Source organism: Xiphias gladius, chromosome 16 (genome assembly GCF_016859285.1).
Source record: "Xiphias gladius isolate SHS-SW01 ecotype Sanya breed wild chromosome 16, ASM1685928v1, whole genome shotgun sequence".
Taxonomy (NCBI): domain Eukaryota; kingdom Metazoa; phylum Chordata; class Actinopteri; order Istiophoriformes; family Xiphiidae; genus Xiphias; species Xiphias gladius.
Window position 1 is genome coordinate 4,155,818 of NC_053415.1, and position 18,650 is coordinate 4,174,467.

The following is an 18,650-nucleotide window of genomic DNA, read 5'->3' on the forward strand; positions in this document are numbered from 1 at the left end:
AGGCATTTATTTTGCGGAGCAAGAGTGCAGATGGAGGACCAGAGCAAGCTAAGCATACACATTCTCCTCTCCACCAAAAGCTTATTAAGGGCTCCAGGTCCAAAGGACAATCAAACTCTACTGGGCACAGTGTTCCTAGCAAAAGGACAAATCTCAGTAAAACACATGGTTCAAGCAAAGGAGCATTATCTAAAGTTGAGAGAGATGAGAATATTGTGGTGTCAACAAGTTCGAAGTCTCTCGAGAGCGTGCAACATTGCTCTCCCCTTGCTTCCCCTGTCAAATATTCAAAGACATTTAAGCCTCCATGGATCAATGAATGCTCTAAGAGCCCAACAAAATCGTCTTTGCAAATCACAAGACCTCAATCAAGCAATGATCCTGTGGAAGAAAGCATATATGACAACTTACCGTGCTCCCCACGAAAACTGCGACGACAAGACCAGCACTGTGATGTTTCCCACTCAGAACTTAAGGCCCCACCACCCCCACCTCCTCCTGGTCGAACTACTTCCCTTCTTCTTAGACCCAGCTGTGACTCCTTATCTGAAGCTTATAAATCTGTGGATCAGGCTCAAAGCTCTAATACTGGAAAGACAACATCGAGCACCACCAAGCCACAATCACATCAGCTTTCTCCTGTTTTACAGCCTCAACAATCCAGTACAACTACAGGTAATCAACATACAGCCCAACAAATGGGTGCTGAAGGAAAGCCAATGACAGATATCCCTGCTAAGTTCTACCATACCCACTCATCCAAGATAACACCTGTGCCAGTTCAAGAATCTCAAGCTTCAGAGTCAAGCCAGTTATCAATGAACAGAACTGCCACATGCCATGATGAAAATGGTGCTCCCTCTATACTGCCAAGTCAGAGCATTTTACAAAGGTCTCATCAGAGCATTAGTGAGCCCAAACTTTCAGAAGTCTTGCCTCAGGCATATTCCAATATTTACTACCATGGGATTTCCAATGATTCTCAGAGTTCCTCTTCAAGAGCTGTAAAAATGTCTCTTCCTGTAAATGCTAAATCTAATGAGGCAATCACTGGACAGGAAACCAGTACCTTCCTCATTTTAGGAAGACAGAACAAAGATGATACAAACTCTACTACAAAAAGTGTCCAGACCTTTCAGACTTTTACGTGTGATTCCCAGGTGACACATGAATGTGGTGCTCATGACAAAGCACGCAAAAAGATTGAGACCCGCTGTAACTCGCTGGATTCTGAGCCCTCCGTTCAACCTTTTGCATCAGACAGCGGTGTGATGTTAGATTGGGGATTTGATGAGGAAGGTTGGCTGTTTAAAAGGTCTGTGTCAGTGTCAACCAGACCGCTCCTTAAGCCAGTAATGGGCATGAATGGGGCCAAGGCTCGTAGCCAGAGTTTTGGTGCACGCTACATGGATAGGCCAAGCTTCAACAGATCTGGAAAGATCCGCACCCAGATCAAAACACACTCAGGGAGCTCCTTGAACTCTCTTGGTGATGTCCTTCCAGGAAGTATGAGTTGCTCCAGCAGCTACCATTGTCCAATGAATCGATCCCTTTTGAACAACTTCTTGATTGAAGAGGGCCTGACAGTTCCCTCACATTTGGGGTCCTCCAGTGAAAGACTTCAAAGTCTTAAACTCCAGCGAGAACAGGCTAGGCGCCTTCAGATTGAGCAACAGTTTTCAAGCGCCTTTGGTGAGCCAGTTTCTGAAGAACCAGAGAGACAAAGCACTATAACCACAATCGAAGAGAAGGTGATGCTCGGCATAGAGGAGAACTTCCACAAGTGTCAAGAACAGGAGAGAAGCAATGAAGTAAAACAAAAATCTGGCTCAACCTTGGCAAATTGGTTTGGTTTTCGTAAGAGTAAGCTTCCAGCTCCAAGCGGCAAAAAGGCTGATCCACCAAAACTTAAAGAGGACAAGAGGGAACAAAAGATAACATCACTTCTGGGAGGAAAGCAGGCAAAGTCTGAAAAAAAGAGAGACAGAAGAAAAAGTGATGGAAAAGACTGGTAAGAAATTTAGTAAATCAGTAATGAATGTCATCTCTTTACTTCATTTAATCTTAACAGTAAACCTTAAGCGCTTTCTCCAGCAGATTTCTTCGTAGCTTAATGCCAGTAAAATAATTTACTGCCTCAAATGACATTGGTCGTTTTTATCAAGTAGTCTTAGACATATCTATCCGTCTCCTTAGCCCTTCGACCAGTTCAGACAATTTTCATACAAAGAATTGCACCCAGGTTTCATACTGTTGCATTACAGTATGTAGTGGTTTGATGACGAACTGTTTTCTTTCAGTTCTGTGGGGAGAAGAGAGTCTCATGATGCAGTGCGGGCATGCATATCAATGCCCTGCCCAGGAATGTCCCTGAATGAGATACAGGGACATACTGACATCACTGGTGACCCAAAGGTAAATTAAATCATTACTCAACATAAAACAAGCAGTTATTTTATTGGTATGTATTCGGTATTCTATATAGAAAGATTTGTACTCCCTGTTTTTATACACGATGTTTGTTAATAATTTCAAAAAGAATACACCTTAAAAATCCAACAAAAAAAAAAAAAAAATAGAAATGGATTAGAGACACTTTAGACAGTTAAGGGGCATTAAGACTGAAGGTTAGGTTTTCATTGTCATCCATAGCCACAAAAAGATTACTACATACCATAATGCTATGATAAGAGAATATAGATAAACGCAAGAACCAAACACTGACATTGTACATGTATGAGTATGAAAGAGCATGTACGTAACTTCTTTTTTGTCCTTGTACAAAAACACAAAGATGCAGATGATGAGCCGCAGAACTGATGGTGAAAATGGATCTACTGTGAAGAGCCTCAACCAGGATGCAGCAATAGGTCAGATTTTTCTATTCTCTGTTGTGTTGGATTGTCCATAATTGCTTACTCTCATTGACAATAGTAAGTAATGGATCCCTCTAGAACATCTTAGTACTGAGAAACAGAATTTAGCTAACTTAATAGCAATGTTAGCTGTGTCAAAGTCCTTATAGATAAGTCTTGCCACTCGGCAGCCATCTTGGTAACACCCCAGTGCAGTTATTTCAGGCTAACAAGACCAGGTCTCTATCTAAATGAATGGGGAGAGAGCCATAAATTCACTTTCAGCAGTCACCGGGACATAAAAACTGCATCTGTAGAATCACCAGTCAAATCTGATAAAAAAAACTGTTTAAAGGTTCAGTGACTTTGCCCCAAAATAAGTTTTAAAATGCTTTTTTCCCACAGGTTATGCTTGTACTACACATGTGCAAGGTTTCTCTTGCGTCAGGTTTTGCTTTCGTTGGCTTGATATGTATCTTTTTTTGCTATTATAAAGCAGACAGTTGGCTTTTGGGGGGAAGGGGCCGAATATGTGTCATACAACTGCCAGCTTTGGCATTATGGACTTTTCTATTCAAAATGTTTTAAGTGGTTTGTCTCCGCTCTTGTAACAGCTGTGTCCTTTTAGAATTCTAGCCTCAAGGTTTTATCTGTGCTTACCATTTTACAGTTTGCAGACAGAAGTGAAGACCAAATATGACATATATGTGTAAGTTATAAACATGATGAATATGCAATTAGCAGTCAAAAAACATGCAAAATGCCTATTTTTGTCAGTGTGTGCTTTTTTCCTCCATTTTTATGTTCATTTTATTTGTTCTACCTATGCATTTATGTATTGTTTTGATTGGCAATTTGAATCAGGGCAAATAGGAACCATTTCATTTTGGTTGTATTTCACAAAGAGTTTGCCCTATAAAGGTGCAATATGTAAGTTTCATCACTACATAGCCAACATTAGCATTAACAGCTGTTTACTTACCGAGAGCTTCAACCATTGGTGCATTTACAAGACAAGGTTAGAATATGCCCTCTGAGGAGTTCTACATCTTCATCCACTTATGTTGGACTGACTGGCAAACTGAATGCTGCAGTGACTCACTATCGCAAATTGGTATTACAAGATGGGATGGGCCTGGGCTAGCTGGTTATCATTTAACTTCAATAAAATTAAAAAAATAGTGATAGAAACAGAAGCAAAAAAAGAGTTAACACTGGCATTGCTTTTCACTGCTGGAGACAGCTCTTGGCAAGTGATGGAATGAAGTTTGATGCTGAACTCACAACATTTTTTCTTGACTGGCAGGTAAACCCCTGTTAATGCTATCATTGGCTATGTAGTAATAGCAAGAACCTACATATAGCACTTTTAATGGAGATATTGTATGTAGGTGTGACCGCTCATCTTCACAGATCCATGCTCTGAAAATTGGCATGCACAGGCTCATCCAATCAGGATGAACCTATTCATCCATATGAGGGCCCAAACTCCCTCCTTACCATGCTTAGAAGAAGTAGTGGACCCATAATGAATTTGCTTCAACTGGTTTTGCGTGGATCACTCTACTGAAAGAACCCAAAATCAAATCGATTGTGTTGTCATATGATCACAATATTGAGGTGGAGTGAGGATGGAATTGTCCAGAGTAAAGTGCTGTTTCTGCCTGAAATTTAAACTCTAGTTTCCCAGTGTTAAATCCCTCTGGGCGAAGTGGCACAGAAGTGGACAAACAGTGCTGCTGTTACAGATAATGATAAAGAGCAGTTTATTTGTTTAGATTTCTGAAGCATTTTAATGGGGGATGGCAACATCAGTCTCTCAGAAAAAAAAATACTATTTGATAGATTGCCAAAGTTTGGTACATACATTCGTGATTCGTAAAAATTGCATTAACTTTGACTCCCTTACCTTTCATATAGTGCCACCACTTTTTTTTCTATGCAATTTTAATTTGTCCAGTACTTTGGTTTATGAATACCTGCAAAACCAATGTAATTCCCATAAGCCTCAGCTGTATTTTGTGTTCAGTGCCCCATTGCAAATGTTGCCAAACTAAGATGGTACAGCCCAACAGAGCTACTAGCATGGCTATAGACTTCTTTATTTTAAGATTATTTTTTGGGTATTTTTGTTTTTATTTGACATTCAGTGTAGAGATAGGAAACATGGGGAGAGAGAAGGGTATGACATGCAGCAAACATCACCCGGCTTGGAAGTTGAACCATGGACATTGCAGTTATGCCACAGTTGGCCAAATAAGAAAGAAATTTTTGTGTTTAATGATTGTGAACAATATTAAGGGTTTAATGGGGAACAGTACACTCAGAAGATAGTAAATCCTTTAATTTCTTGGATAATTACAGTTAAGTTGAACTAGAGTTGAACTTGATCCCAGATACAAGATCTCTACTTTGGCTTTTTCAAACTCTTTAACATATTGTTTGTAGCTTCCTGTTTCCTGGATATGGCATCCTGTTGAGCCATAACCATTACTGGGCTTCTGGGCTGCCCCAGACTCTTTTTAACTGTATATTACTACAAAAAATGGTCACGTTCTGTCCCTTCAGAAGGACTTCATTAATAAAATGGATCAATGGGAATAGGTTTATTCAGTGAGAGCCACGGTAGTTATGCCCCTTGTTTACCGAAGTCATTTTTATGAACAGTACTTTTTATTTGGTGCAAAATTACAGCAACTTTGGGTGTACTTGAAATGGGTCTCTTTTTTTGCCAAAGTCCAAAACTTTGAACCAGAAAGAACCCCGAATATGTCAAAACACTCAAGCTCCATTTGGCTTGGGGCAACTTGCCGCTCAATGACAATTTGGTACACCCGATCTCTCTCCCTTGTTCCAACCCACACGTATAAGCATTTTTCCACTCACTACCTAGTTGAAACAAGGAGTAGAAATATAGTTAAAATGAGAGAGAGAGAGAGTGGATGAATGAGAGGGTGAAACTAGACAGAAAGTAAAACTTTGTTTGGTCCTTATTTCATTGCGGTCACTTACTAAATTAAAAATAGCAGCTTATAAAACCTCCCACATCGCTCAGGTAGAGGACTCGTGACAGACCTGCTGAAATTTTATCGCCCAGAAGGACACCACCGGCAAGGCGCTGCAAATATCAAGCATGTTTGATATGGACGGACGCCTGCCCTCACGGTTTAATCACCTCATTAAATTCCAGCACTGCATCAGCTAAGCACACTCATCCAAGCCACAACTGAGTGAATTACCTTTGCCTTCAGATGTGAGCTGAATTATGCCATCACTGATAAACCTGTTGGGCCTCATGTAACGATGACAGAGCAGTGTTCAACTTGATGTTTTAAAATAAAATAAGACAAACAAAAATAAGCATAGTGCAACCAACAATTAAGCAACTGTGGTTTTTACACTATAGCCAGAAACTGCATTTGAACTTCTTTCTGGCTGTTGCTTTAAAGTCATCTTCAGTCTTTGATATCATACATTTGAAGACCAACTGAATTTAAACTGCATGTTCTTATTACTTTTACATTATACAGATCTCCTTTGTAAATGACATGTTCTGAGTTCTCCTTTGAGAATAAAATTATGTTCCAATATTTCCATAAAGCATTATACAATCATATAATCATCCTATGTGATGTGTAAACAATCCTTATGGGGACACTGGCTAAAAGCGAGACAACAGCAGTAACACAACACAAAAAGGGCCAAAGACATCAAACCACGACCTGGAGTATCTTTCTTTCTTTTCTTTTCTTTTTTGTAATTCTCCTTTTATCTACTTTTACGAGAGAATTAATATATCATACATAAACAAAATTAAAACTACATGAACATGAAGACCTTTCAAACATTAAAAACAGAAAAGAAAAATATACACTCATAGACAATAGAAAACTGAGGATTACAATGGAATGTATTTCTGAAACATATATACACAAAGTTTGGTCTGAAAATGGAGAGGTAAATAATCAGTTTTGTCCAGTTCGCAACGAATGAATCCTGCTGAGTTCTAAAGTTGAACATAATTCATTCAATTACATATACACTAAGCCAGTCCATTCATCAGCACTATTTCTTTCTTTTCTCTTTTTTTTTTTGTGGCTAAACCTTTTCTCGTATAAATACTAATCCTACAATAAGTGAGACTGTCCTCCTGTATAAAACGACCCATTAGGTCGTCTGTGCCAGCCGGTTATTACGAGTCATAGTTACATGTTATTGTAGGGCGACCTCTAAAGTACATAGTAATTATGAGGGGAGCATAGGAGGAAGTCAGGTGATGTAGTATAAATAACGACAAAGTCTGCTTTAGCAGGAGGTTGTGGTGGATGTATGGGTTGACAAAAGACAGGATTTTCAAACAGAAGACCGCTGTTTGTTTCCCGCGCTAAACCGATTTTCACAATGGGTTCTTTTATCCATGACCATTCCACAACTTTAATCACATGCTTATTATTGTAACTATGACAATGAAGGTCCTCTGACCCTGAGGAAGTACTTATTTTAAACCAAACCACTATCTTTTCCTAAATCTAACCAAGTACTTTGTGTGCTAAAACTAATCAAACATTGGCCATTACATAACATTAACCATGTTTTTATTATTGTCACTATGACAACAAAGGACCAGTATGTCTGCTGCTGGTATGCTCTTATGGGTCGTTTCCAAAGATTGGGACAAGCGACCTATATGGTTGTTTAGGTTGGAGGACTTATTGAACAAATACAACACATTATTCTCATACAAGTGCAATGCTGTGTTTTAAAATTGTTGTTGTCATGTGACATTGAGGATTTATTGATCAAGCTTGGTACAACAGAGAGATGCGAGGAGCACAACAATCTTATTGACCATGTAAAAGGCTTGTTGAAACCAATCAATTCTCAGCCTCTGTGATTCTGCCTTCCTAGGGAAGATTGTGTCACAGTAGTTCTTGTAAACTTCCAACTAAAGACCAAATTAATCAATAGTGGTGTCTCTGTTCTATGTCTTCTCAATTAAATTATTTGTTCTTGTTTACAACATGACAGGAAACAAGTTGGCCGAGTCATTTTATCTCAAGTGGTGCTTAACTAACAGACATAGATACTTTAAGCTAATTTCTAATACATTGAAGCTGCAGTAGATAACCATCGTGGATGTTAGTAAAGTTGCCAGGCTGAAGCCATAAGCCATCCTCTAAATAAAGCTACGGAGATGTTTTCAATGCTGGATAGAAGGAAATTTTCATCTAATTTAAAATATGATGCGCATAGTTTATATCTCGTTTATAGCTGAACTATAAATAAAACTGCTAAAATTATACTATATCCATGGCAACAAATAGTGTCAACTTTATTTGTAAAACTTTTACTCTTACCCTATCCACATTTTCTTTTTTTTTTAGCAGAGCATGACTTGTAATGTGATGAATTTGAATAAATCAATTAATTTGTGCACAGTGGCTTAAAAATTAAATGAGAAAAGAGTGAAGAAAAATGAGTTGTACAAACACAGAATAGGGGTGTGAAGTCTCATGTGTCCATGCCTTAATTAATAAAGGGGAAGCAGCTGTTGCCTTTGCTCCAGTGTGTGATTGCCCACAGGTTCATACTACAGGCACATATTAAATCATAAACCTGCATGACAACAGCTGATACAAACAATGATACAAACTCTGCATATTTGAAATGTACAAAACTTAAACATAAGTTTATTAGTGTAAAAACTCTTTCTGGGCTAATTCTAATTCTGGAGGCATAAAGTCAGACTTTTGATTGAGCAATACAAATTCAACATCTTAAATCTTAAAGTTGAGAAATACCACATTACTGGGTCTGTCGGACAAATAGGATTTATAGATTATAGATAGATAGATTAAAGATAGATAGATTTTATTCAAATAGAATACATACATTTGCGGTGTATTTGAGGTTCATTTCATAAGCCATTACTTGCATTTCATATTCACAGTATGATCAGTGCATGCTGGTAGTCACACACCCATTAAAAAAACATTTGTAATACAAAGCAGTGGTTCAAGTGGGCTAGGTTTGCATTGGCTGAGTCGTTCTTTGTGGCAGTATATGGTGTAATTAGCATCAAAAATAATAATAATAATAATAATAATAATAATCATTACCGTGCTTCACACTTATATGTTATTATATTGTACCAAACAACCATTTTTAAACTTAGCTTTAAAGAGGAATCCATTGCCAAGTTACAGAGTGAGTGAAAAAAAAAGGCTACCCATCTGTTGCATGTCTGCATTGAAATGACCAAAGCACAACACTAGGATCAAATGCTTTGAACTCAAACAAGCAATTCTTTTTGTTTATCCTTGCTTAAGGACAACGTGGAAGAAATAACAAGGAGGCATGAGGGAAACATCATATAATACTGAAGAGAAGATATCACAATATCACCGATTGGTGAAGCTGCCCTCATTTGATAGTAAAGTCTCTTTCACTGATTCCTCAGTTATCAATTTCAGAGACACTGGTGCAGAGTTACAGCACAGGTGATATATAACAATAAAAAGTTCCAGGTTTCTTTAGCACCACTTCAACCATGGTTACCCTGTTGTTTCATTCCTGTTGTGCTCCCTTTCTTTTCCTCTACCCTGAGCCACTTCAACGGTTCTCCTTGTGCCACAGGCTCCGGCTGCAAGATGCGAACGTTGGACAGTGGAATTGGGACCATCCCCCTTCCTGAATCCTGTTCCTTCTTCTCCTCCATCCTACACCTCCTCCCCAAATCCTCATCAACCCCAGAACAGTCCCTCAGTCCTCCCAATGTCCCCGGTTCCTCCAGCAAGGACATGTCTCCCTCCCCATTACCCCGGTGGAGAATACCTTCCAGCTTTAAGGACAGCAGCCATGCAGGGGTGCCCAACTCCCTGTCCGACTCCTCCGTGACCCATATCCAGTCAGTGCCTTTCCCCACTGTGGCCTACCTCCAGCCCATCCAACCCCAGTCTGAACCCATTGTGACCTCTGCCAGTGTGTGTGATACCCAGAGCAGGCTACCCAGACCACCACAAGGTACAGTAAATCTACAAAAGCTCCAGTAAGAAGCATGGCCTTTGGACTGCAGCATTAATGATGATGCTAGTAGGTTTTTCTCCTTTTAGTGCAATAGGCTCATTTGGCCCCATCCAAGAATACTTCTGTGTTCCATTCCTAAATCCTTCTTACTTTTTTCTTGGTTTTGCTCATATGTGTGGTCCAAGTCGAATTCATCAAGCTCTGTTGCATAAACTTGTTTAAAAGTGTTAGTTTCAACTTAATGAACGCCATCAGTTTGTCAGTTTGTTAGATCATTAGCATGTTCAACACTCCTAAATTGCTAATTAACAGTACCTGTTCCACTACATTCATGACCAAGTTTCATTCACAAAAATTTTATCCGAGAGTAACAAGAACCACACTGCATGGGCTTGAAGTTCTGTTGTTGGACATCAACACAGGAAACATTAACAAATCTAGTAGTGTCAATGTAGTTGTAGGGGACTCAAAAGAATTACAAAATACTAGTGTCAACAAAGTGTCATTGCAGAGCTGTACTGCAACAGAAATAAAGAAGGAATGGTTTGATGCGAAACTAGATACTAAAAAAAATCAGATTAAAGTACAATAGTCCAGGAGGGAGTGGGAGGCAGTCCAGGGAATATGATTGTCACAGAGATGGACGAGTGAGGAATTCCATTATAGGTTATAAAGACCCTCACATAGCGAACCTTAGGAAGAAAGCCAGAGCATTAATTTTTTACCTTTTATTCCAGTGAAGAAGAAGAGCCAAGTGGAGTGGCACAGTCCATGGAAATATTGGATTTTAACAATGGTTTCGCCCAGTGCAAAAATGTTTTAGTTGATTTTGGAAACATATTTAAACCTCAAATTCATTCAGATTCAAGCATTATAATTCATAACTCACACTGTGGAGAAAGGTAGACTAGACAAGTTCTCTTAAATCACTCAAACATAGCAGTTAAGAACAAATGTGTTTGTACTGATGGTTCTTACATGTGGGCCATTGTGTTGAGACACTGTTAAATTTTACTTTAGGGTTCATTTTGTATTCTGATGCTATAATACGATGCACATGATACATTTGGGTGGGTACTTTTTGTGGCCACAGTTGTATTGTTGTACCACAGCGGTTCGGGTTGAACCTGCATCATATTGGCGATGGACATCACTGACTGGACAAGCTCCAAATTATGAGCTAAAATCAGTAGGATTTCAATCAGTTGACAGACTGAAGTACGTCATTCCTGTTTTGTTTTGATTTTTTCATCTGAGGTAGGGTGTTTATGTGCTACTTTTAAAACAATGTTTTGAAAGTTAAGTTCAGACAGAAAACAGATATTGCTGTATAAGCTACAGTAAAGGATTCATTCTCGCCATGTATCACTCTCAGTTTCTTTAAAAAGTACTATCCAATGAAAATCTTATCCAATGAAAATCTTGCTTGGGAAATTCGTTATTCATCTACCCATTCTAAGGAGCACTTCAAGGAGATGGAGAAGCCACATTCGCACAAGGAAATGCATTTCGTGAAGCTCCACTCATGATTTCATAATGCCCTGCTTTAACAAGGGTATGAGTGAAATTCTATATATACCATACATACACTGATCAGCGACAACATTACAACCAGTTACCGGTTTTAATGTTGTGGCTGATTGAGGTATAATAGACTACTTAATGCAGCAGTGATCATGGTGTGTCACAACAGGAGCCTTTATCGCTGCACTGATAGTTTTCAGTCAGGAGGACACACTGTAGACATGATCTGCTTAATATGCTAATCACACAGAATGTACCAAAGAAAAACACTAATTTTCACTGTCAAGAGGAAAGATGTATTTTGTGTGATGTGCTTTCAGTGCTTTTAACGAGTCATGTTGTCAGGGTTTTTCCAGCAGACACAGAATATGTATTTTCATCTGCAGTTTCATAGGGACTATTATGGGTAGATGAACGTATGTGCGCTAAACAAGTTGGTGCTCAGTTACAGCACTTGTGTCTCACTCAATCGACTTTATTATTTGAAATTGACTGACAATCTGTTCCCATTCAAGTCCTGCTTAGAAGTGCTTCTGGCATCACGACAGTCATGTTGTGGCTGAAATAGAAAATTAAACTAGCTAATTAAGCTAGTTTTTAAAAAAAAGCTATTTCTGGCTGACCTTTTAATGTTTTTTATGAGAACCCTGTAAAAAATGTCTTAAATGTGCATTTGATGCCTACATACACCCTATCATGCTTAAGGTTAAAGCTACATGTCCTAGGCAGAAAGCTAGCAATGTCACCAGATAGATGGAAGACATGGAAATATAGAAACTATTTAGTTCTAGTGTAAGAATCTGATCCTATTTTTGTATTTCTTTATTTGATTCAATCTTAACCTTGTTTGGCTGTGTAGCTTACATACTTGGAGAAACAAAACAGAGTTTAGATGAGGACTAACCAGTGTGTTTGGCCAATGTAATTACAGTATTTTGGGCTGAAGGTGCCGGAGCCTGAACTTCCCCAAATACAAGAAAGAGCAGAACAGAGCTGCTAACATTATCCTACACTCTTATATAGTGGTATCCAGGACCAGCTTCCATACAATGGGGATGTACAACACAATGGATATGATATTGTGAACAGGGCTTAATTTATAACACATGTATCCCCACCAAATGCCCTTTTCTTTAACAACTGAAATGGCCCTTGGTGTTGGAGGTAAATTCCTTCTGAAGCTAGTGGGCTAGTTAGCTGGGCGTGCTAACGACCATAGCTAATGTTAGAGCACACTGTTTAATCCATTCCTTACACTTTTGCATTTTTTTTTTTTTTTCTTTTTGGGAAAGGCTAAATAAAAGGCACAACACTCCAAACCCTTTATATACCCAACTACATGCACACTGCTTCAGCATATAGAGGGGTTTAGCTAATGATCATACATGTTGTTGGGTTACTTTGGAAAAGAGTCTTGACAGACACTGAAGCCCTTCTGGCCCCACAGACAGTGCAGATTGCAAACCTTGCATCAGACTGAATGCTTCTGTGGCGAAATGCATTTGTGTCCTGAGGGACTTCTCTTCTGTCAAACAATGAAGAGTTTTGGCTGTCTGATTTTAAGCAGCCTAAACTGTCACTCCATATCTGGAAAATTAAACCTGGTCTTTATTTGCACAGTGTTTTAGTTCGATGAGGTGGTTGTCAGAATTATAAATTTGTCATCTTTTAAGATCTCAGCCGCTGCTTCTTTAGTGTCACTCATCTCCTGCCACTTTGAATTCGGAGTGATTATCTTGCTCTCTTTGAGGATGTCAGAGGTCAGTCTGTCAGTGTCATTCTGTTCTCCTAACTCCACATTTGACTCCTCTTCTTGACAGGAGAGAGAATTAAGTCTGGCTACTGAGAAAACCTCTGAAATGAGTTTCATTGTGTGCTTTTTCCAGGTGGAATGGAACCAAAGAAGTTAACCTACATCAAATCGAAAACACGAACCACCCCGAGCCAACAGAAAGAACAGACGAGACTTCAGCTTGCCAACTGTAAGACACAATGGAACAGATTTATTGAAGTGACACAGTTCGGAAAACTGTTGGCCAAAAACCATGTCATCATCTGTGCCCTCCTATCATCACGTTCACATTTTCATTCTCTGACTCATTATTCAGTCTTAAATACAGACTTTTCCTGCTAGGATAGTAAGAAAAAAAAAACAGTTATTTTTAAGGTTATCACTTCTGGAAGTCGAAGCAACCCTTTTAACCTACTGAATAGCAGAAATTTTCTGATTCCAAACTAAATTTATTCACTAAAGTGTTATTGTACCATAAAAATTAATCAAGAAGTTTCTGTATAATTAACTTGGAGCTCGAGCCTTGGAAAATATAAAAGAATAATGTATTCAAATTCACATGACAACTTAAAAACTCTCCAAATTCTGAGGTCAAAAGACTTTTGGAAACTAAAAACAGGGTCATAGTTTCGTTCAATCAGTTAAAATCAGTGATTTTTTTTTTTTTCCTTTGGTTTTGTGTTTTTTTGCACACCAATGTATTTATTCACTGAATATTACAATAAATGTAGAATCTGCTTCCAATAGCCTAGTCAGACATGTTCAAACCTTGCCTTCCAAAACTGTCACTGTAGCTGGTAGTTATAAAAGTGTAGAAAAACGCAACAATTTCACTTGTTTCACGTTGTAAAAACATTGCAATTTGCCTCAGAGCTGCACTTCAAATGATCTACTTAACTGTAAAAACTCATTTCCATCCCCACTGAACAGAAAGCAAGCTTAATAGTGGTGACTACACACATGACTAACACAAGTTTCACAAACATCATTTGCATCTTACTACAGTACATTAACACTGGCATTTACAACGTATGTGTGTGTGTGTGTGTGTGTGTGTTTGTGTTTGTGTTTGTGTTTGTGTGTATGTGTGTATGTGTGTGTATGTGTGTGTGTGTGTGTGTGTGTGTGTGTGTGTGTGTGTGTGTGTGTGTGTGTGGTAGATCGTAAGATATGCCTGCGGTTTGAGGCTGCATCTGAGTTACAATGACAAATACACACACTCAAAATGCACATAAAAATGCTGTCTTCCCTCGCCTTGTGATTTTATTAATATATTATATGTGTTTAATGAATACAAATGTTTAACAATCTGTACAACCCTATAAAACATTTACAGTATTCACCCACTGACCATCTATATACGATGAATCAGAGCTGGTGTCATTTTAGATGGCTGATTTATGCAGGAAGTGACGCAACTTTATATCAACATGCAGTGAAGGAGGTTTCCGTTGAATATCATCTCTGCCCTATGCAATTAAATCATAAACTGTCTATTTCAATTTGCGTTTACACAGATCACCCACAACATTAAAACCAGTTACCAGTTTAATGTTGTGGATGAATGGTGTGTATATACACTCTATACCAATTGAAAACAACAACACTACAATACTATTAAACTCGTCATAAACTGTAATTTCAGTTAAAGGAGTTGCTGACTTTCCCTCCTATGACACTGATTGTGTATGCACAGGTTCTTTCCTACACATGTTGAGAAATTGTATTGCAATATGTGATTTAACCATTTCTGGGAATGAACACATACAATCTAAATCAAAGAATCAAAGATTCTCTATTGAGCATTTCTTAACAAGAGAAACCTCAGCCTGTGTGATTATGAAATACCTTCAATGCCATTTTGTAAATGTTGCAATATATAACCATTTATTAGAGTATGTTACTTTACTTGAAGTGGCAGATTTTTCATTTTGGACATTATTTGCATGGCACAGTGCTGAAGCATCTCACTCTGCTCTACATCCTTTTCCATTTCAGAGTTTCTGAAGCTGAATGAGTCAACCTGGAGTGAGGAATCGAGCAATCAGTTGGATTTATCACTCTAAATCATGGAGGATCCCTAAATCCCACAGTTTGGACACTGTGACTGTGTATGAGGATGAAACGCTCAAAACTGGACAACAAGTGAGCTTGGCATTGAAGGCTTCCACCTGTGCTTGGTGTACTGTTGAGGTACTCAGTAGCCTTCCAGGTGTTGAACCCTCTGGCAGCCATTTTGGACGTCTGTGAGCACCTGATTCAGTTTCAAAATGTACAGGTCTGCTGCATCACTAGAGTTAGATAGACATGGTTAATTTCTCTGCTGTTATCCTCCTCTGAGTGCAAACAATTCTACAAAACAGTTGTTTTTTTGTTTTGTTTTTTGTACTAGCAGGTTAGCTCCTGTAGCACTATCACAGCCAACTGTAATCATCACCATCTTATGAAAACATCTGAGTTGCACATTAGGTGTTGTTTGTGGCCATACATGTTACCTAGCTGGGCTAACTGCCCTCAAATTACAATAAGTAATAATGTATATGTACACAAATGCAGAGGAAGTCTGATTAGAGAATTACCTTTGCAAAATTGTAACTTACTAAATGGATCAACTGCAGCATCACACAGCTGCCATCATTAAAATAATACTTCTCACACAATTCCTGTAACTTGAACAGTATGTAACTGGCACAATGATGGTGTTGCAACCCTGTCGCCCACAAATGACGCTTCAAGCATCAGATGAAACCTTATAATCTCCAGATTTCGACCTCTGATTTCCATCCTGAAAATACTTTATTGCTACTGACTGCCAGTCATGAGCTCTATGCCTGACTGAGTAAAGTGTGCACTGACTAGTTGGAAACTTTTTTTATAGTCACAGTTTTAATATCAATTTGCATGCAACCACCTTCTGGTTTACTCTAACCCGGAAATGTATCATATGATTCTGATATCCATCATCATATACATCAGAGTTTCTTCACCATAGGTCAAAAATACAGATATGTGAAGCTTGATGTGCGCTGTAATGTATTTATGAAATATCACACATAATCTGTTACTACTTTGTAAGCAATATCATCTATAGTAAGACCGACTTTCACGCCCGCAGTTATTTTAAGTAGTTGTCACATTTTTAAAATCCTCTTGAAATGAAACTCTTCGTATGAGAATTACATTCTGGTTTTTTTCTTTCTTTTTTTCCCCCATTTTTCCACAGTGATGACATCAAGACAAAGCAGTGACTTTTGCATGTAACCATAGTTATACAGCACCTAGTAGGCACATAGTAGACATTGTTGTGCTAGCTCAGGGAAAATAACATTTATTGTCTCTGATAGATGCTGTGGATTAATATGAACAACCAGTGAACACACCAGAGTTCCCTGTAATGGTTCAAGGATATTTACCCGTCCTCTTGTCTGTTTTTGTCTGTACATTTAACTGTAAGATATCACACCATGGTTGCTCAGTTTCTCTCTCTATTATGTATGCTGTGTCCTTTATAGTAACGTTTTTGGTGTCATGAATGCATCCTGACATATTTGACAGTCTTAGCTGCTTTGCGAAGTTTCCTCCTCACACCTTTATCAGCTCCCTACCTTCCTTGTGTAGATATTTGCCTAAATGCATATTGCCAAACACTGCTCTGAGCTAATCACATATACAGAAAATGAATGCAACTAAATCTACATATCAGACTTGTCATGGTGACTATAGCCATATTCTTTTGAAACCACTAGAGACAGTTTACATGTGATGTAGAAATATATAAAGCACCGTAATGTTGCACAATACCATTAGTCATGTCATCTTACTGTATTTACCTCTTCTTTAAATCTTTGCTCACTTGCTACATGTATATGTGAGGTAATATTTGTAAAATCGCAGTGGTGTTTATGCCAATAGCAACATACAGGTCTATTCAATGAAATATGTAGCGTATACAGGTGACACAAGGTGTTAATTGATCAGGGAACAGATTGGCTGTACTGATACGGGTAGATGGAGCATGGTGTCTGTGTTTTTAAAATGGCTCACATAATGAAGAGCGTCACTCTCACAAGAGTATTGTATTTTTCTAACATTTACTCTAATGCCCTGTATTTGTACTCAGCACTGAAGAGATGTAATTTTCCATTTATTGCACATATTGTTTCTCACTATTACAGTAGGTTCTCCTTCTAAAATTTTTTTTCAGAACCCAATAATAACAGTGATGTTCTTGTGTGACAGTCACCTTAACAGTACGAATTGAGAATTGTATACTACTGATATTCTTTGTTTTATGTCAGAGAAGAGAGAAAAAAATAAACTATTTCAATACTTATGGTACGTCAAGGATGTTGCCTTGTGGTCTGTTGTATTTGACTGAATTAATGTGGCTATAAAAAGATCCAGGTGTGATTTTATGCCAACAGGGGAGACAGTTTCCTTTTAGTTTGAGTGTCGAATCCAGGCTCAATCCCAATCTCTGTGCTTGCCAGTATGAAAGATGGAAGCACTACAGATGCAAAACTGCATGAACAGTGAGTCCAGATTACTTCTCCAAGTCTGTGAAAACAACATATATTTTGATTTCTTATTCATTAAATAAAGTAAACAATTGCCAGAATACGAACCCATATGCCAGGGCACTGGACCAGAGCTTCCAAAACTGGAAGCAATGTCCTTCCGGGCAGCCAACAGTGCTGTCAGATGAAAACTAAAATGAAAAAATAAACACGAATGAAGAATCCTTATTCTCAAATTGACATCAATGTACTTCTAAAATCATACAGTGAGACTTATGAGGCACGTACAACACATGAATAGTAATCTGTGTTCTTGCTCCGGTGTCTTTAGACTCATACAAATAACACTATCACCCCAGAAATTCTGTGACTTTGCATCAGCGAGGTGTGTTTAGTGCCAATGCAAGAATTGGTGTGAGGTTAATATAGTGAAGCAAAAAAGTAATGATGTAGAGGTTGGAGTGTGTGTATAAGCATTTCCCTTCAACAGCCTGGGATAGGTAGCCTGGGATTACTCTTCCTGTCTTTTGGTCAGAAGTTTTTTTATCATCTGCGCAAAACACTAACCACAGTCTTTCCCTATTCCTCAGAAGATTTTTTGGGAAATACGCCTATTCATCTTCCCAGGTTTAGATGAGAAGATTGATACCACTCTTATGTCTGTCAATTAAATGTGAGGCTGGAGTCAGGAGACAGTTGGTTTAGCTTAGCGTAAAGACTGGAAGCAGGGGAAACAGCTAGCCTTGGTCTATCTAGAGGTAAAAAAAAAATCCACCTGTGGACCCCTGTAAAGCCAACTAGTTAGCACGTTTTATATATATATATATATATATATATATTTATATATACATACTTACACCATGGTGTGATATACTAAAACCATACTACCAGAAAGCAATGCCCAACTGAAAAACACGTACAGTAAAAAAAAAACAG

General features: G+C 38.4%; 1 protein-coding gene across 1 annotated transcript; it reads left to right on the plus strand.

The window, feature by feature from the left end:
• Positions 1-375: 375 nt before the first annotated feature.
• Positions 376-17,489, plus strand: LOC120801614 (nck-associated protein 5-like). Its single transcript, XM_040148766.1, has 7 exons — positions 376-675; positions 1,161-2,011; positions 2,301-2,415; positions 2,795-2,870; positions 9,492-9,878; positions 13,292-13,387; positions 15,196-17,489. Coding segments are annotated over exons 1-7 (1,827 nt in total). The 3' UTR covers positions 15,198-17,489.
• Positions 17,490-18,650: the final 1,161 nt, after the last annotated feature.

Bases quoted from the DNA above. Each gene is read 5' to 3' on its own strand.
- LOC120801614 (XM_040148766.1), top strand. From the start codon at position 376: ATGATCCTGTGGAAGAAAGCATATATGACAACTTACCGTGCTCCCCAC. The intron at 676-1,160 runs GTAATCAACATA...TGTGATTCCCAG, and splicing joins ACAATCCAGTACAACTACAG to GTGACACATGAATGTGGTGC. The intron at 9,879-13,291 runs GTACAGTAAATC...TGCTTTTTCCAG, and splicing joins GCTACCCAGACCACCACAAG to GTGGAATGGAACCAAAGAAG.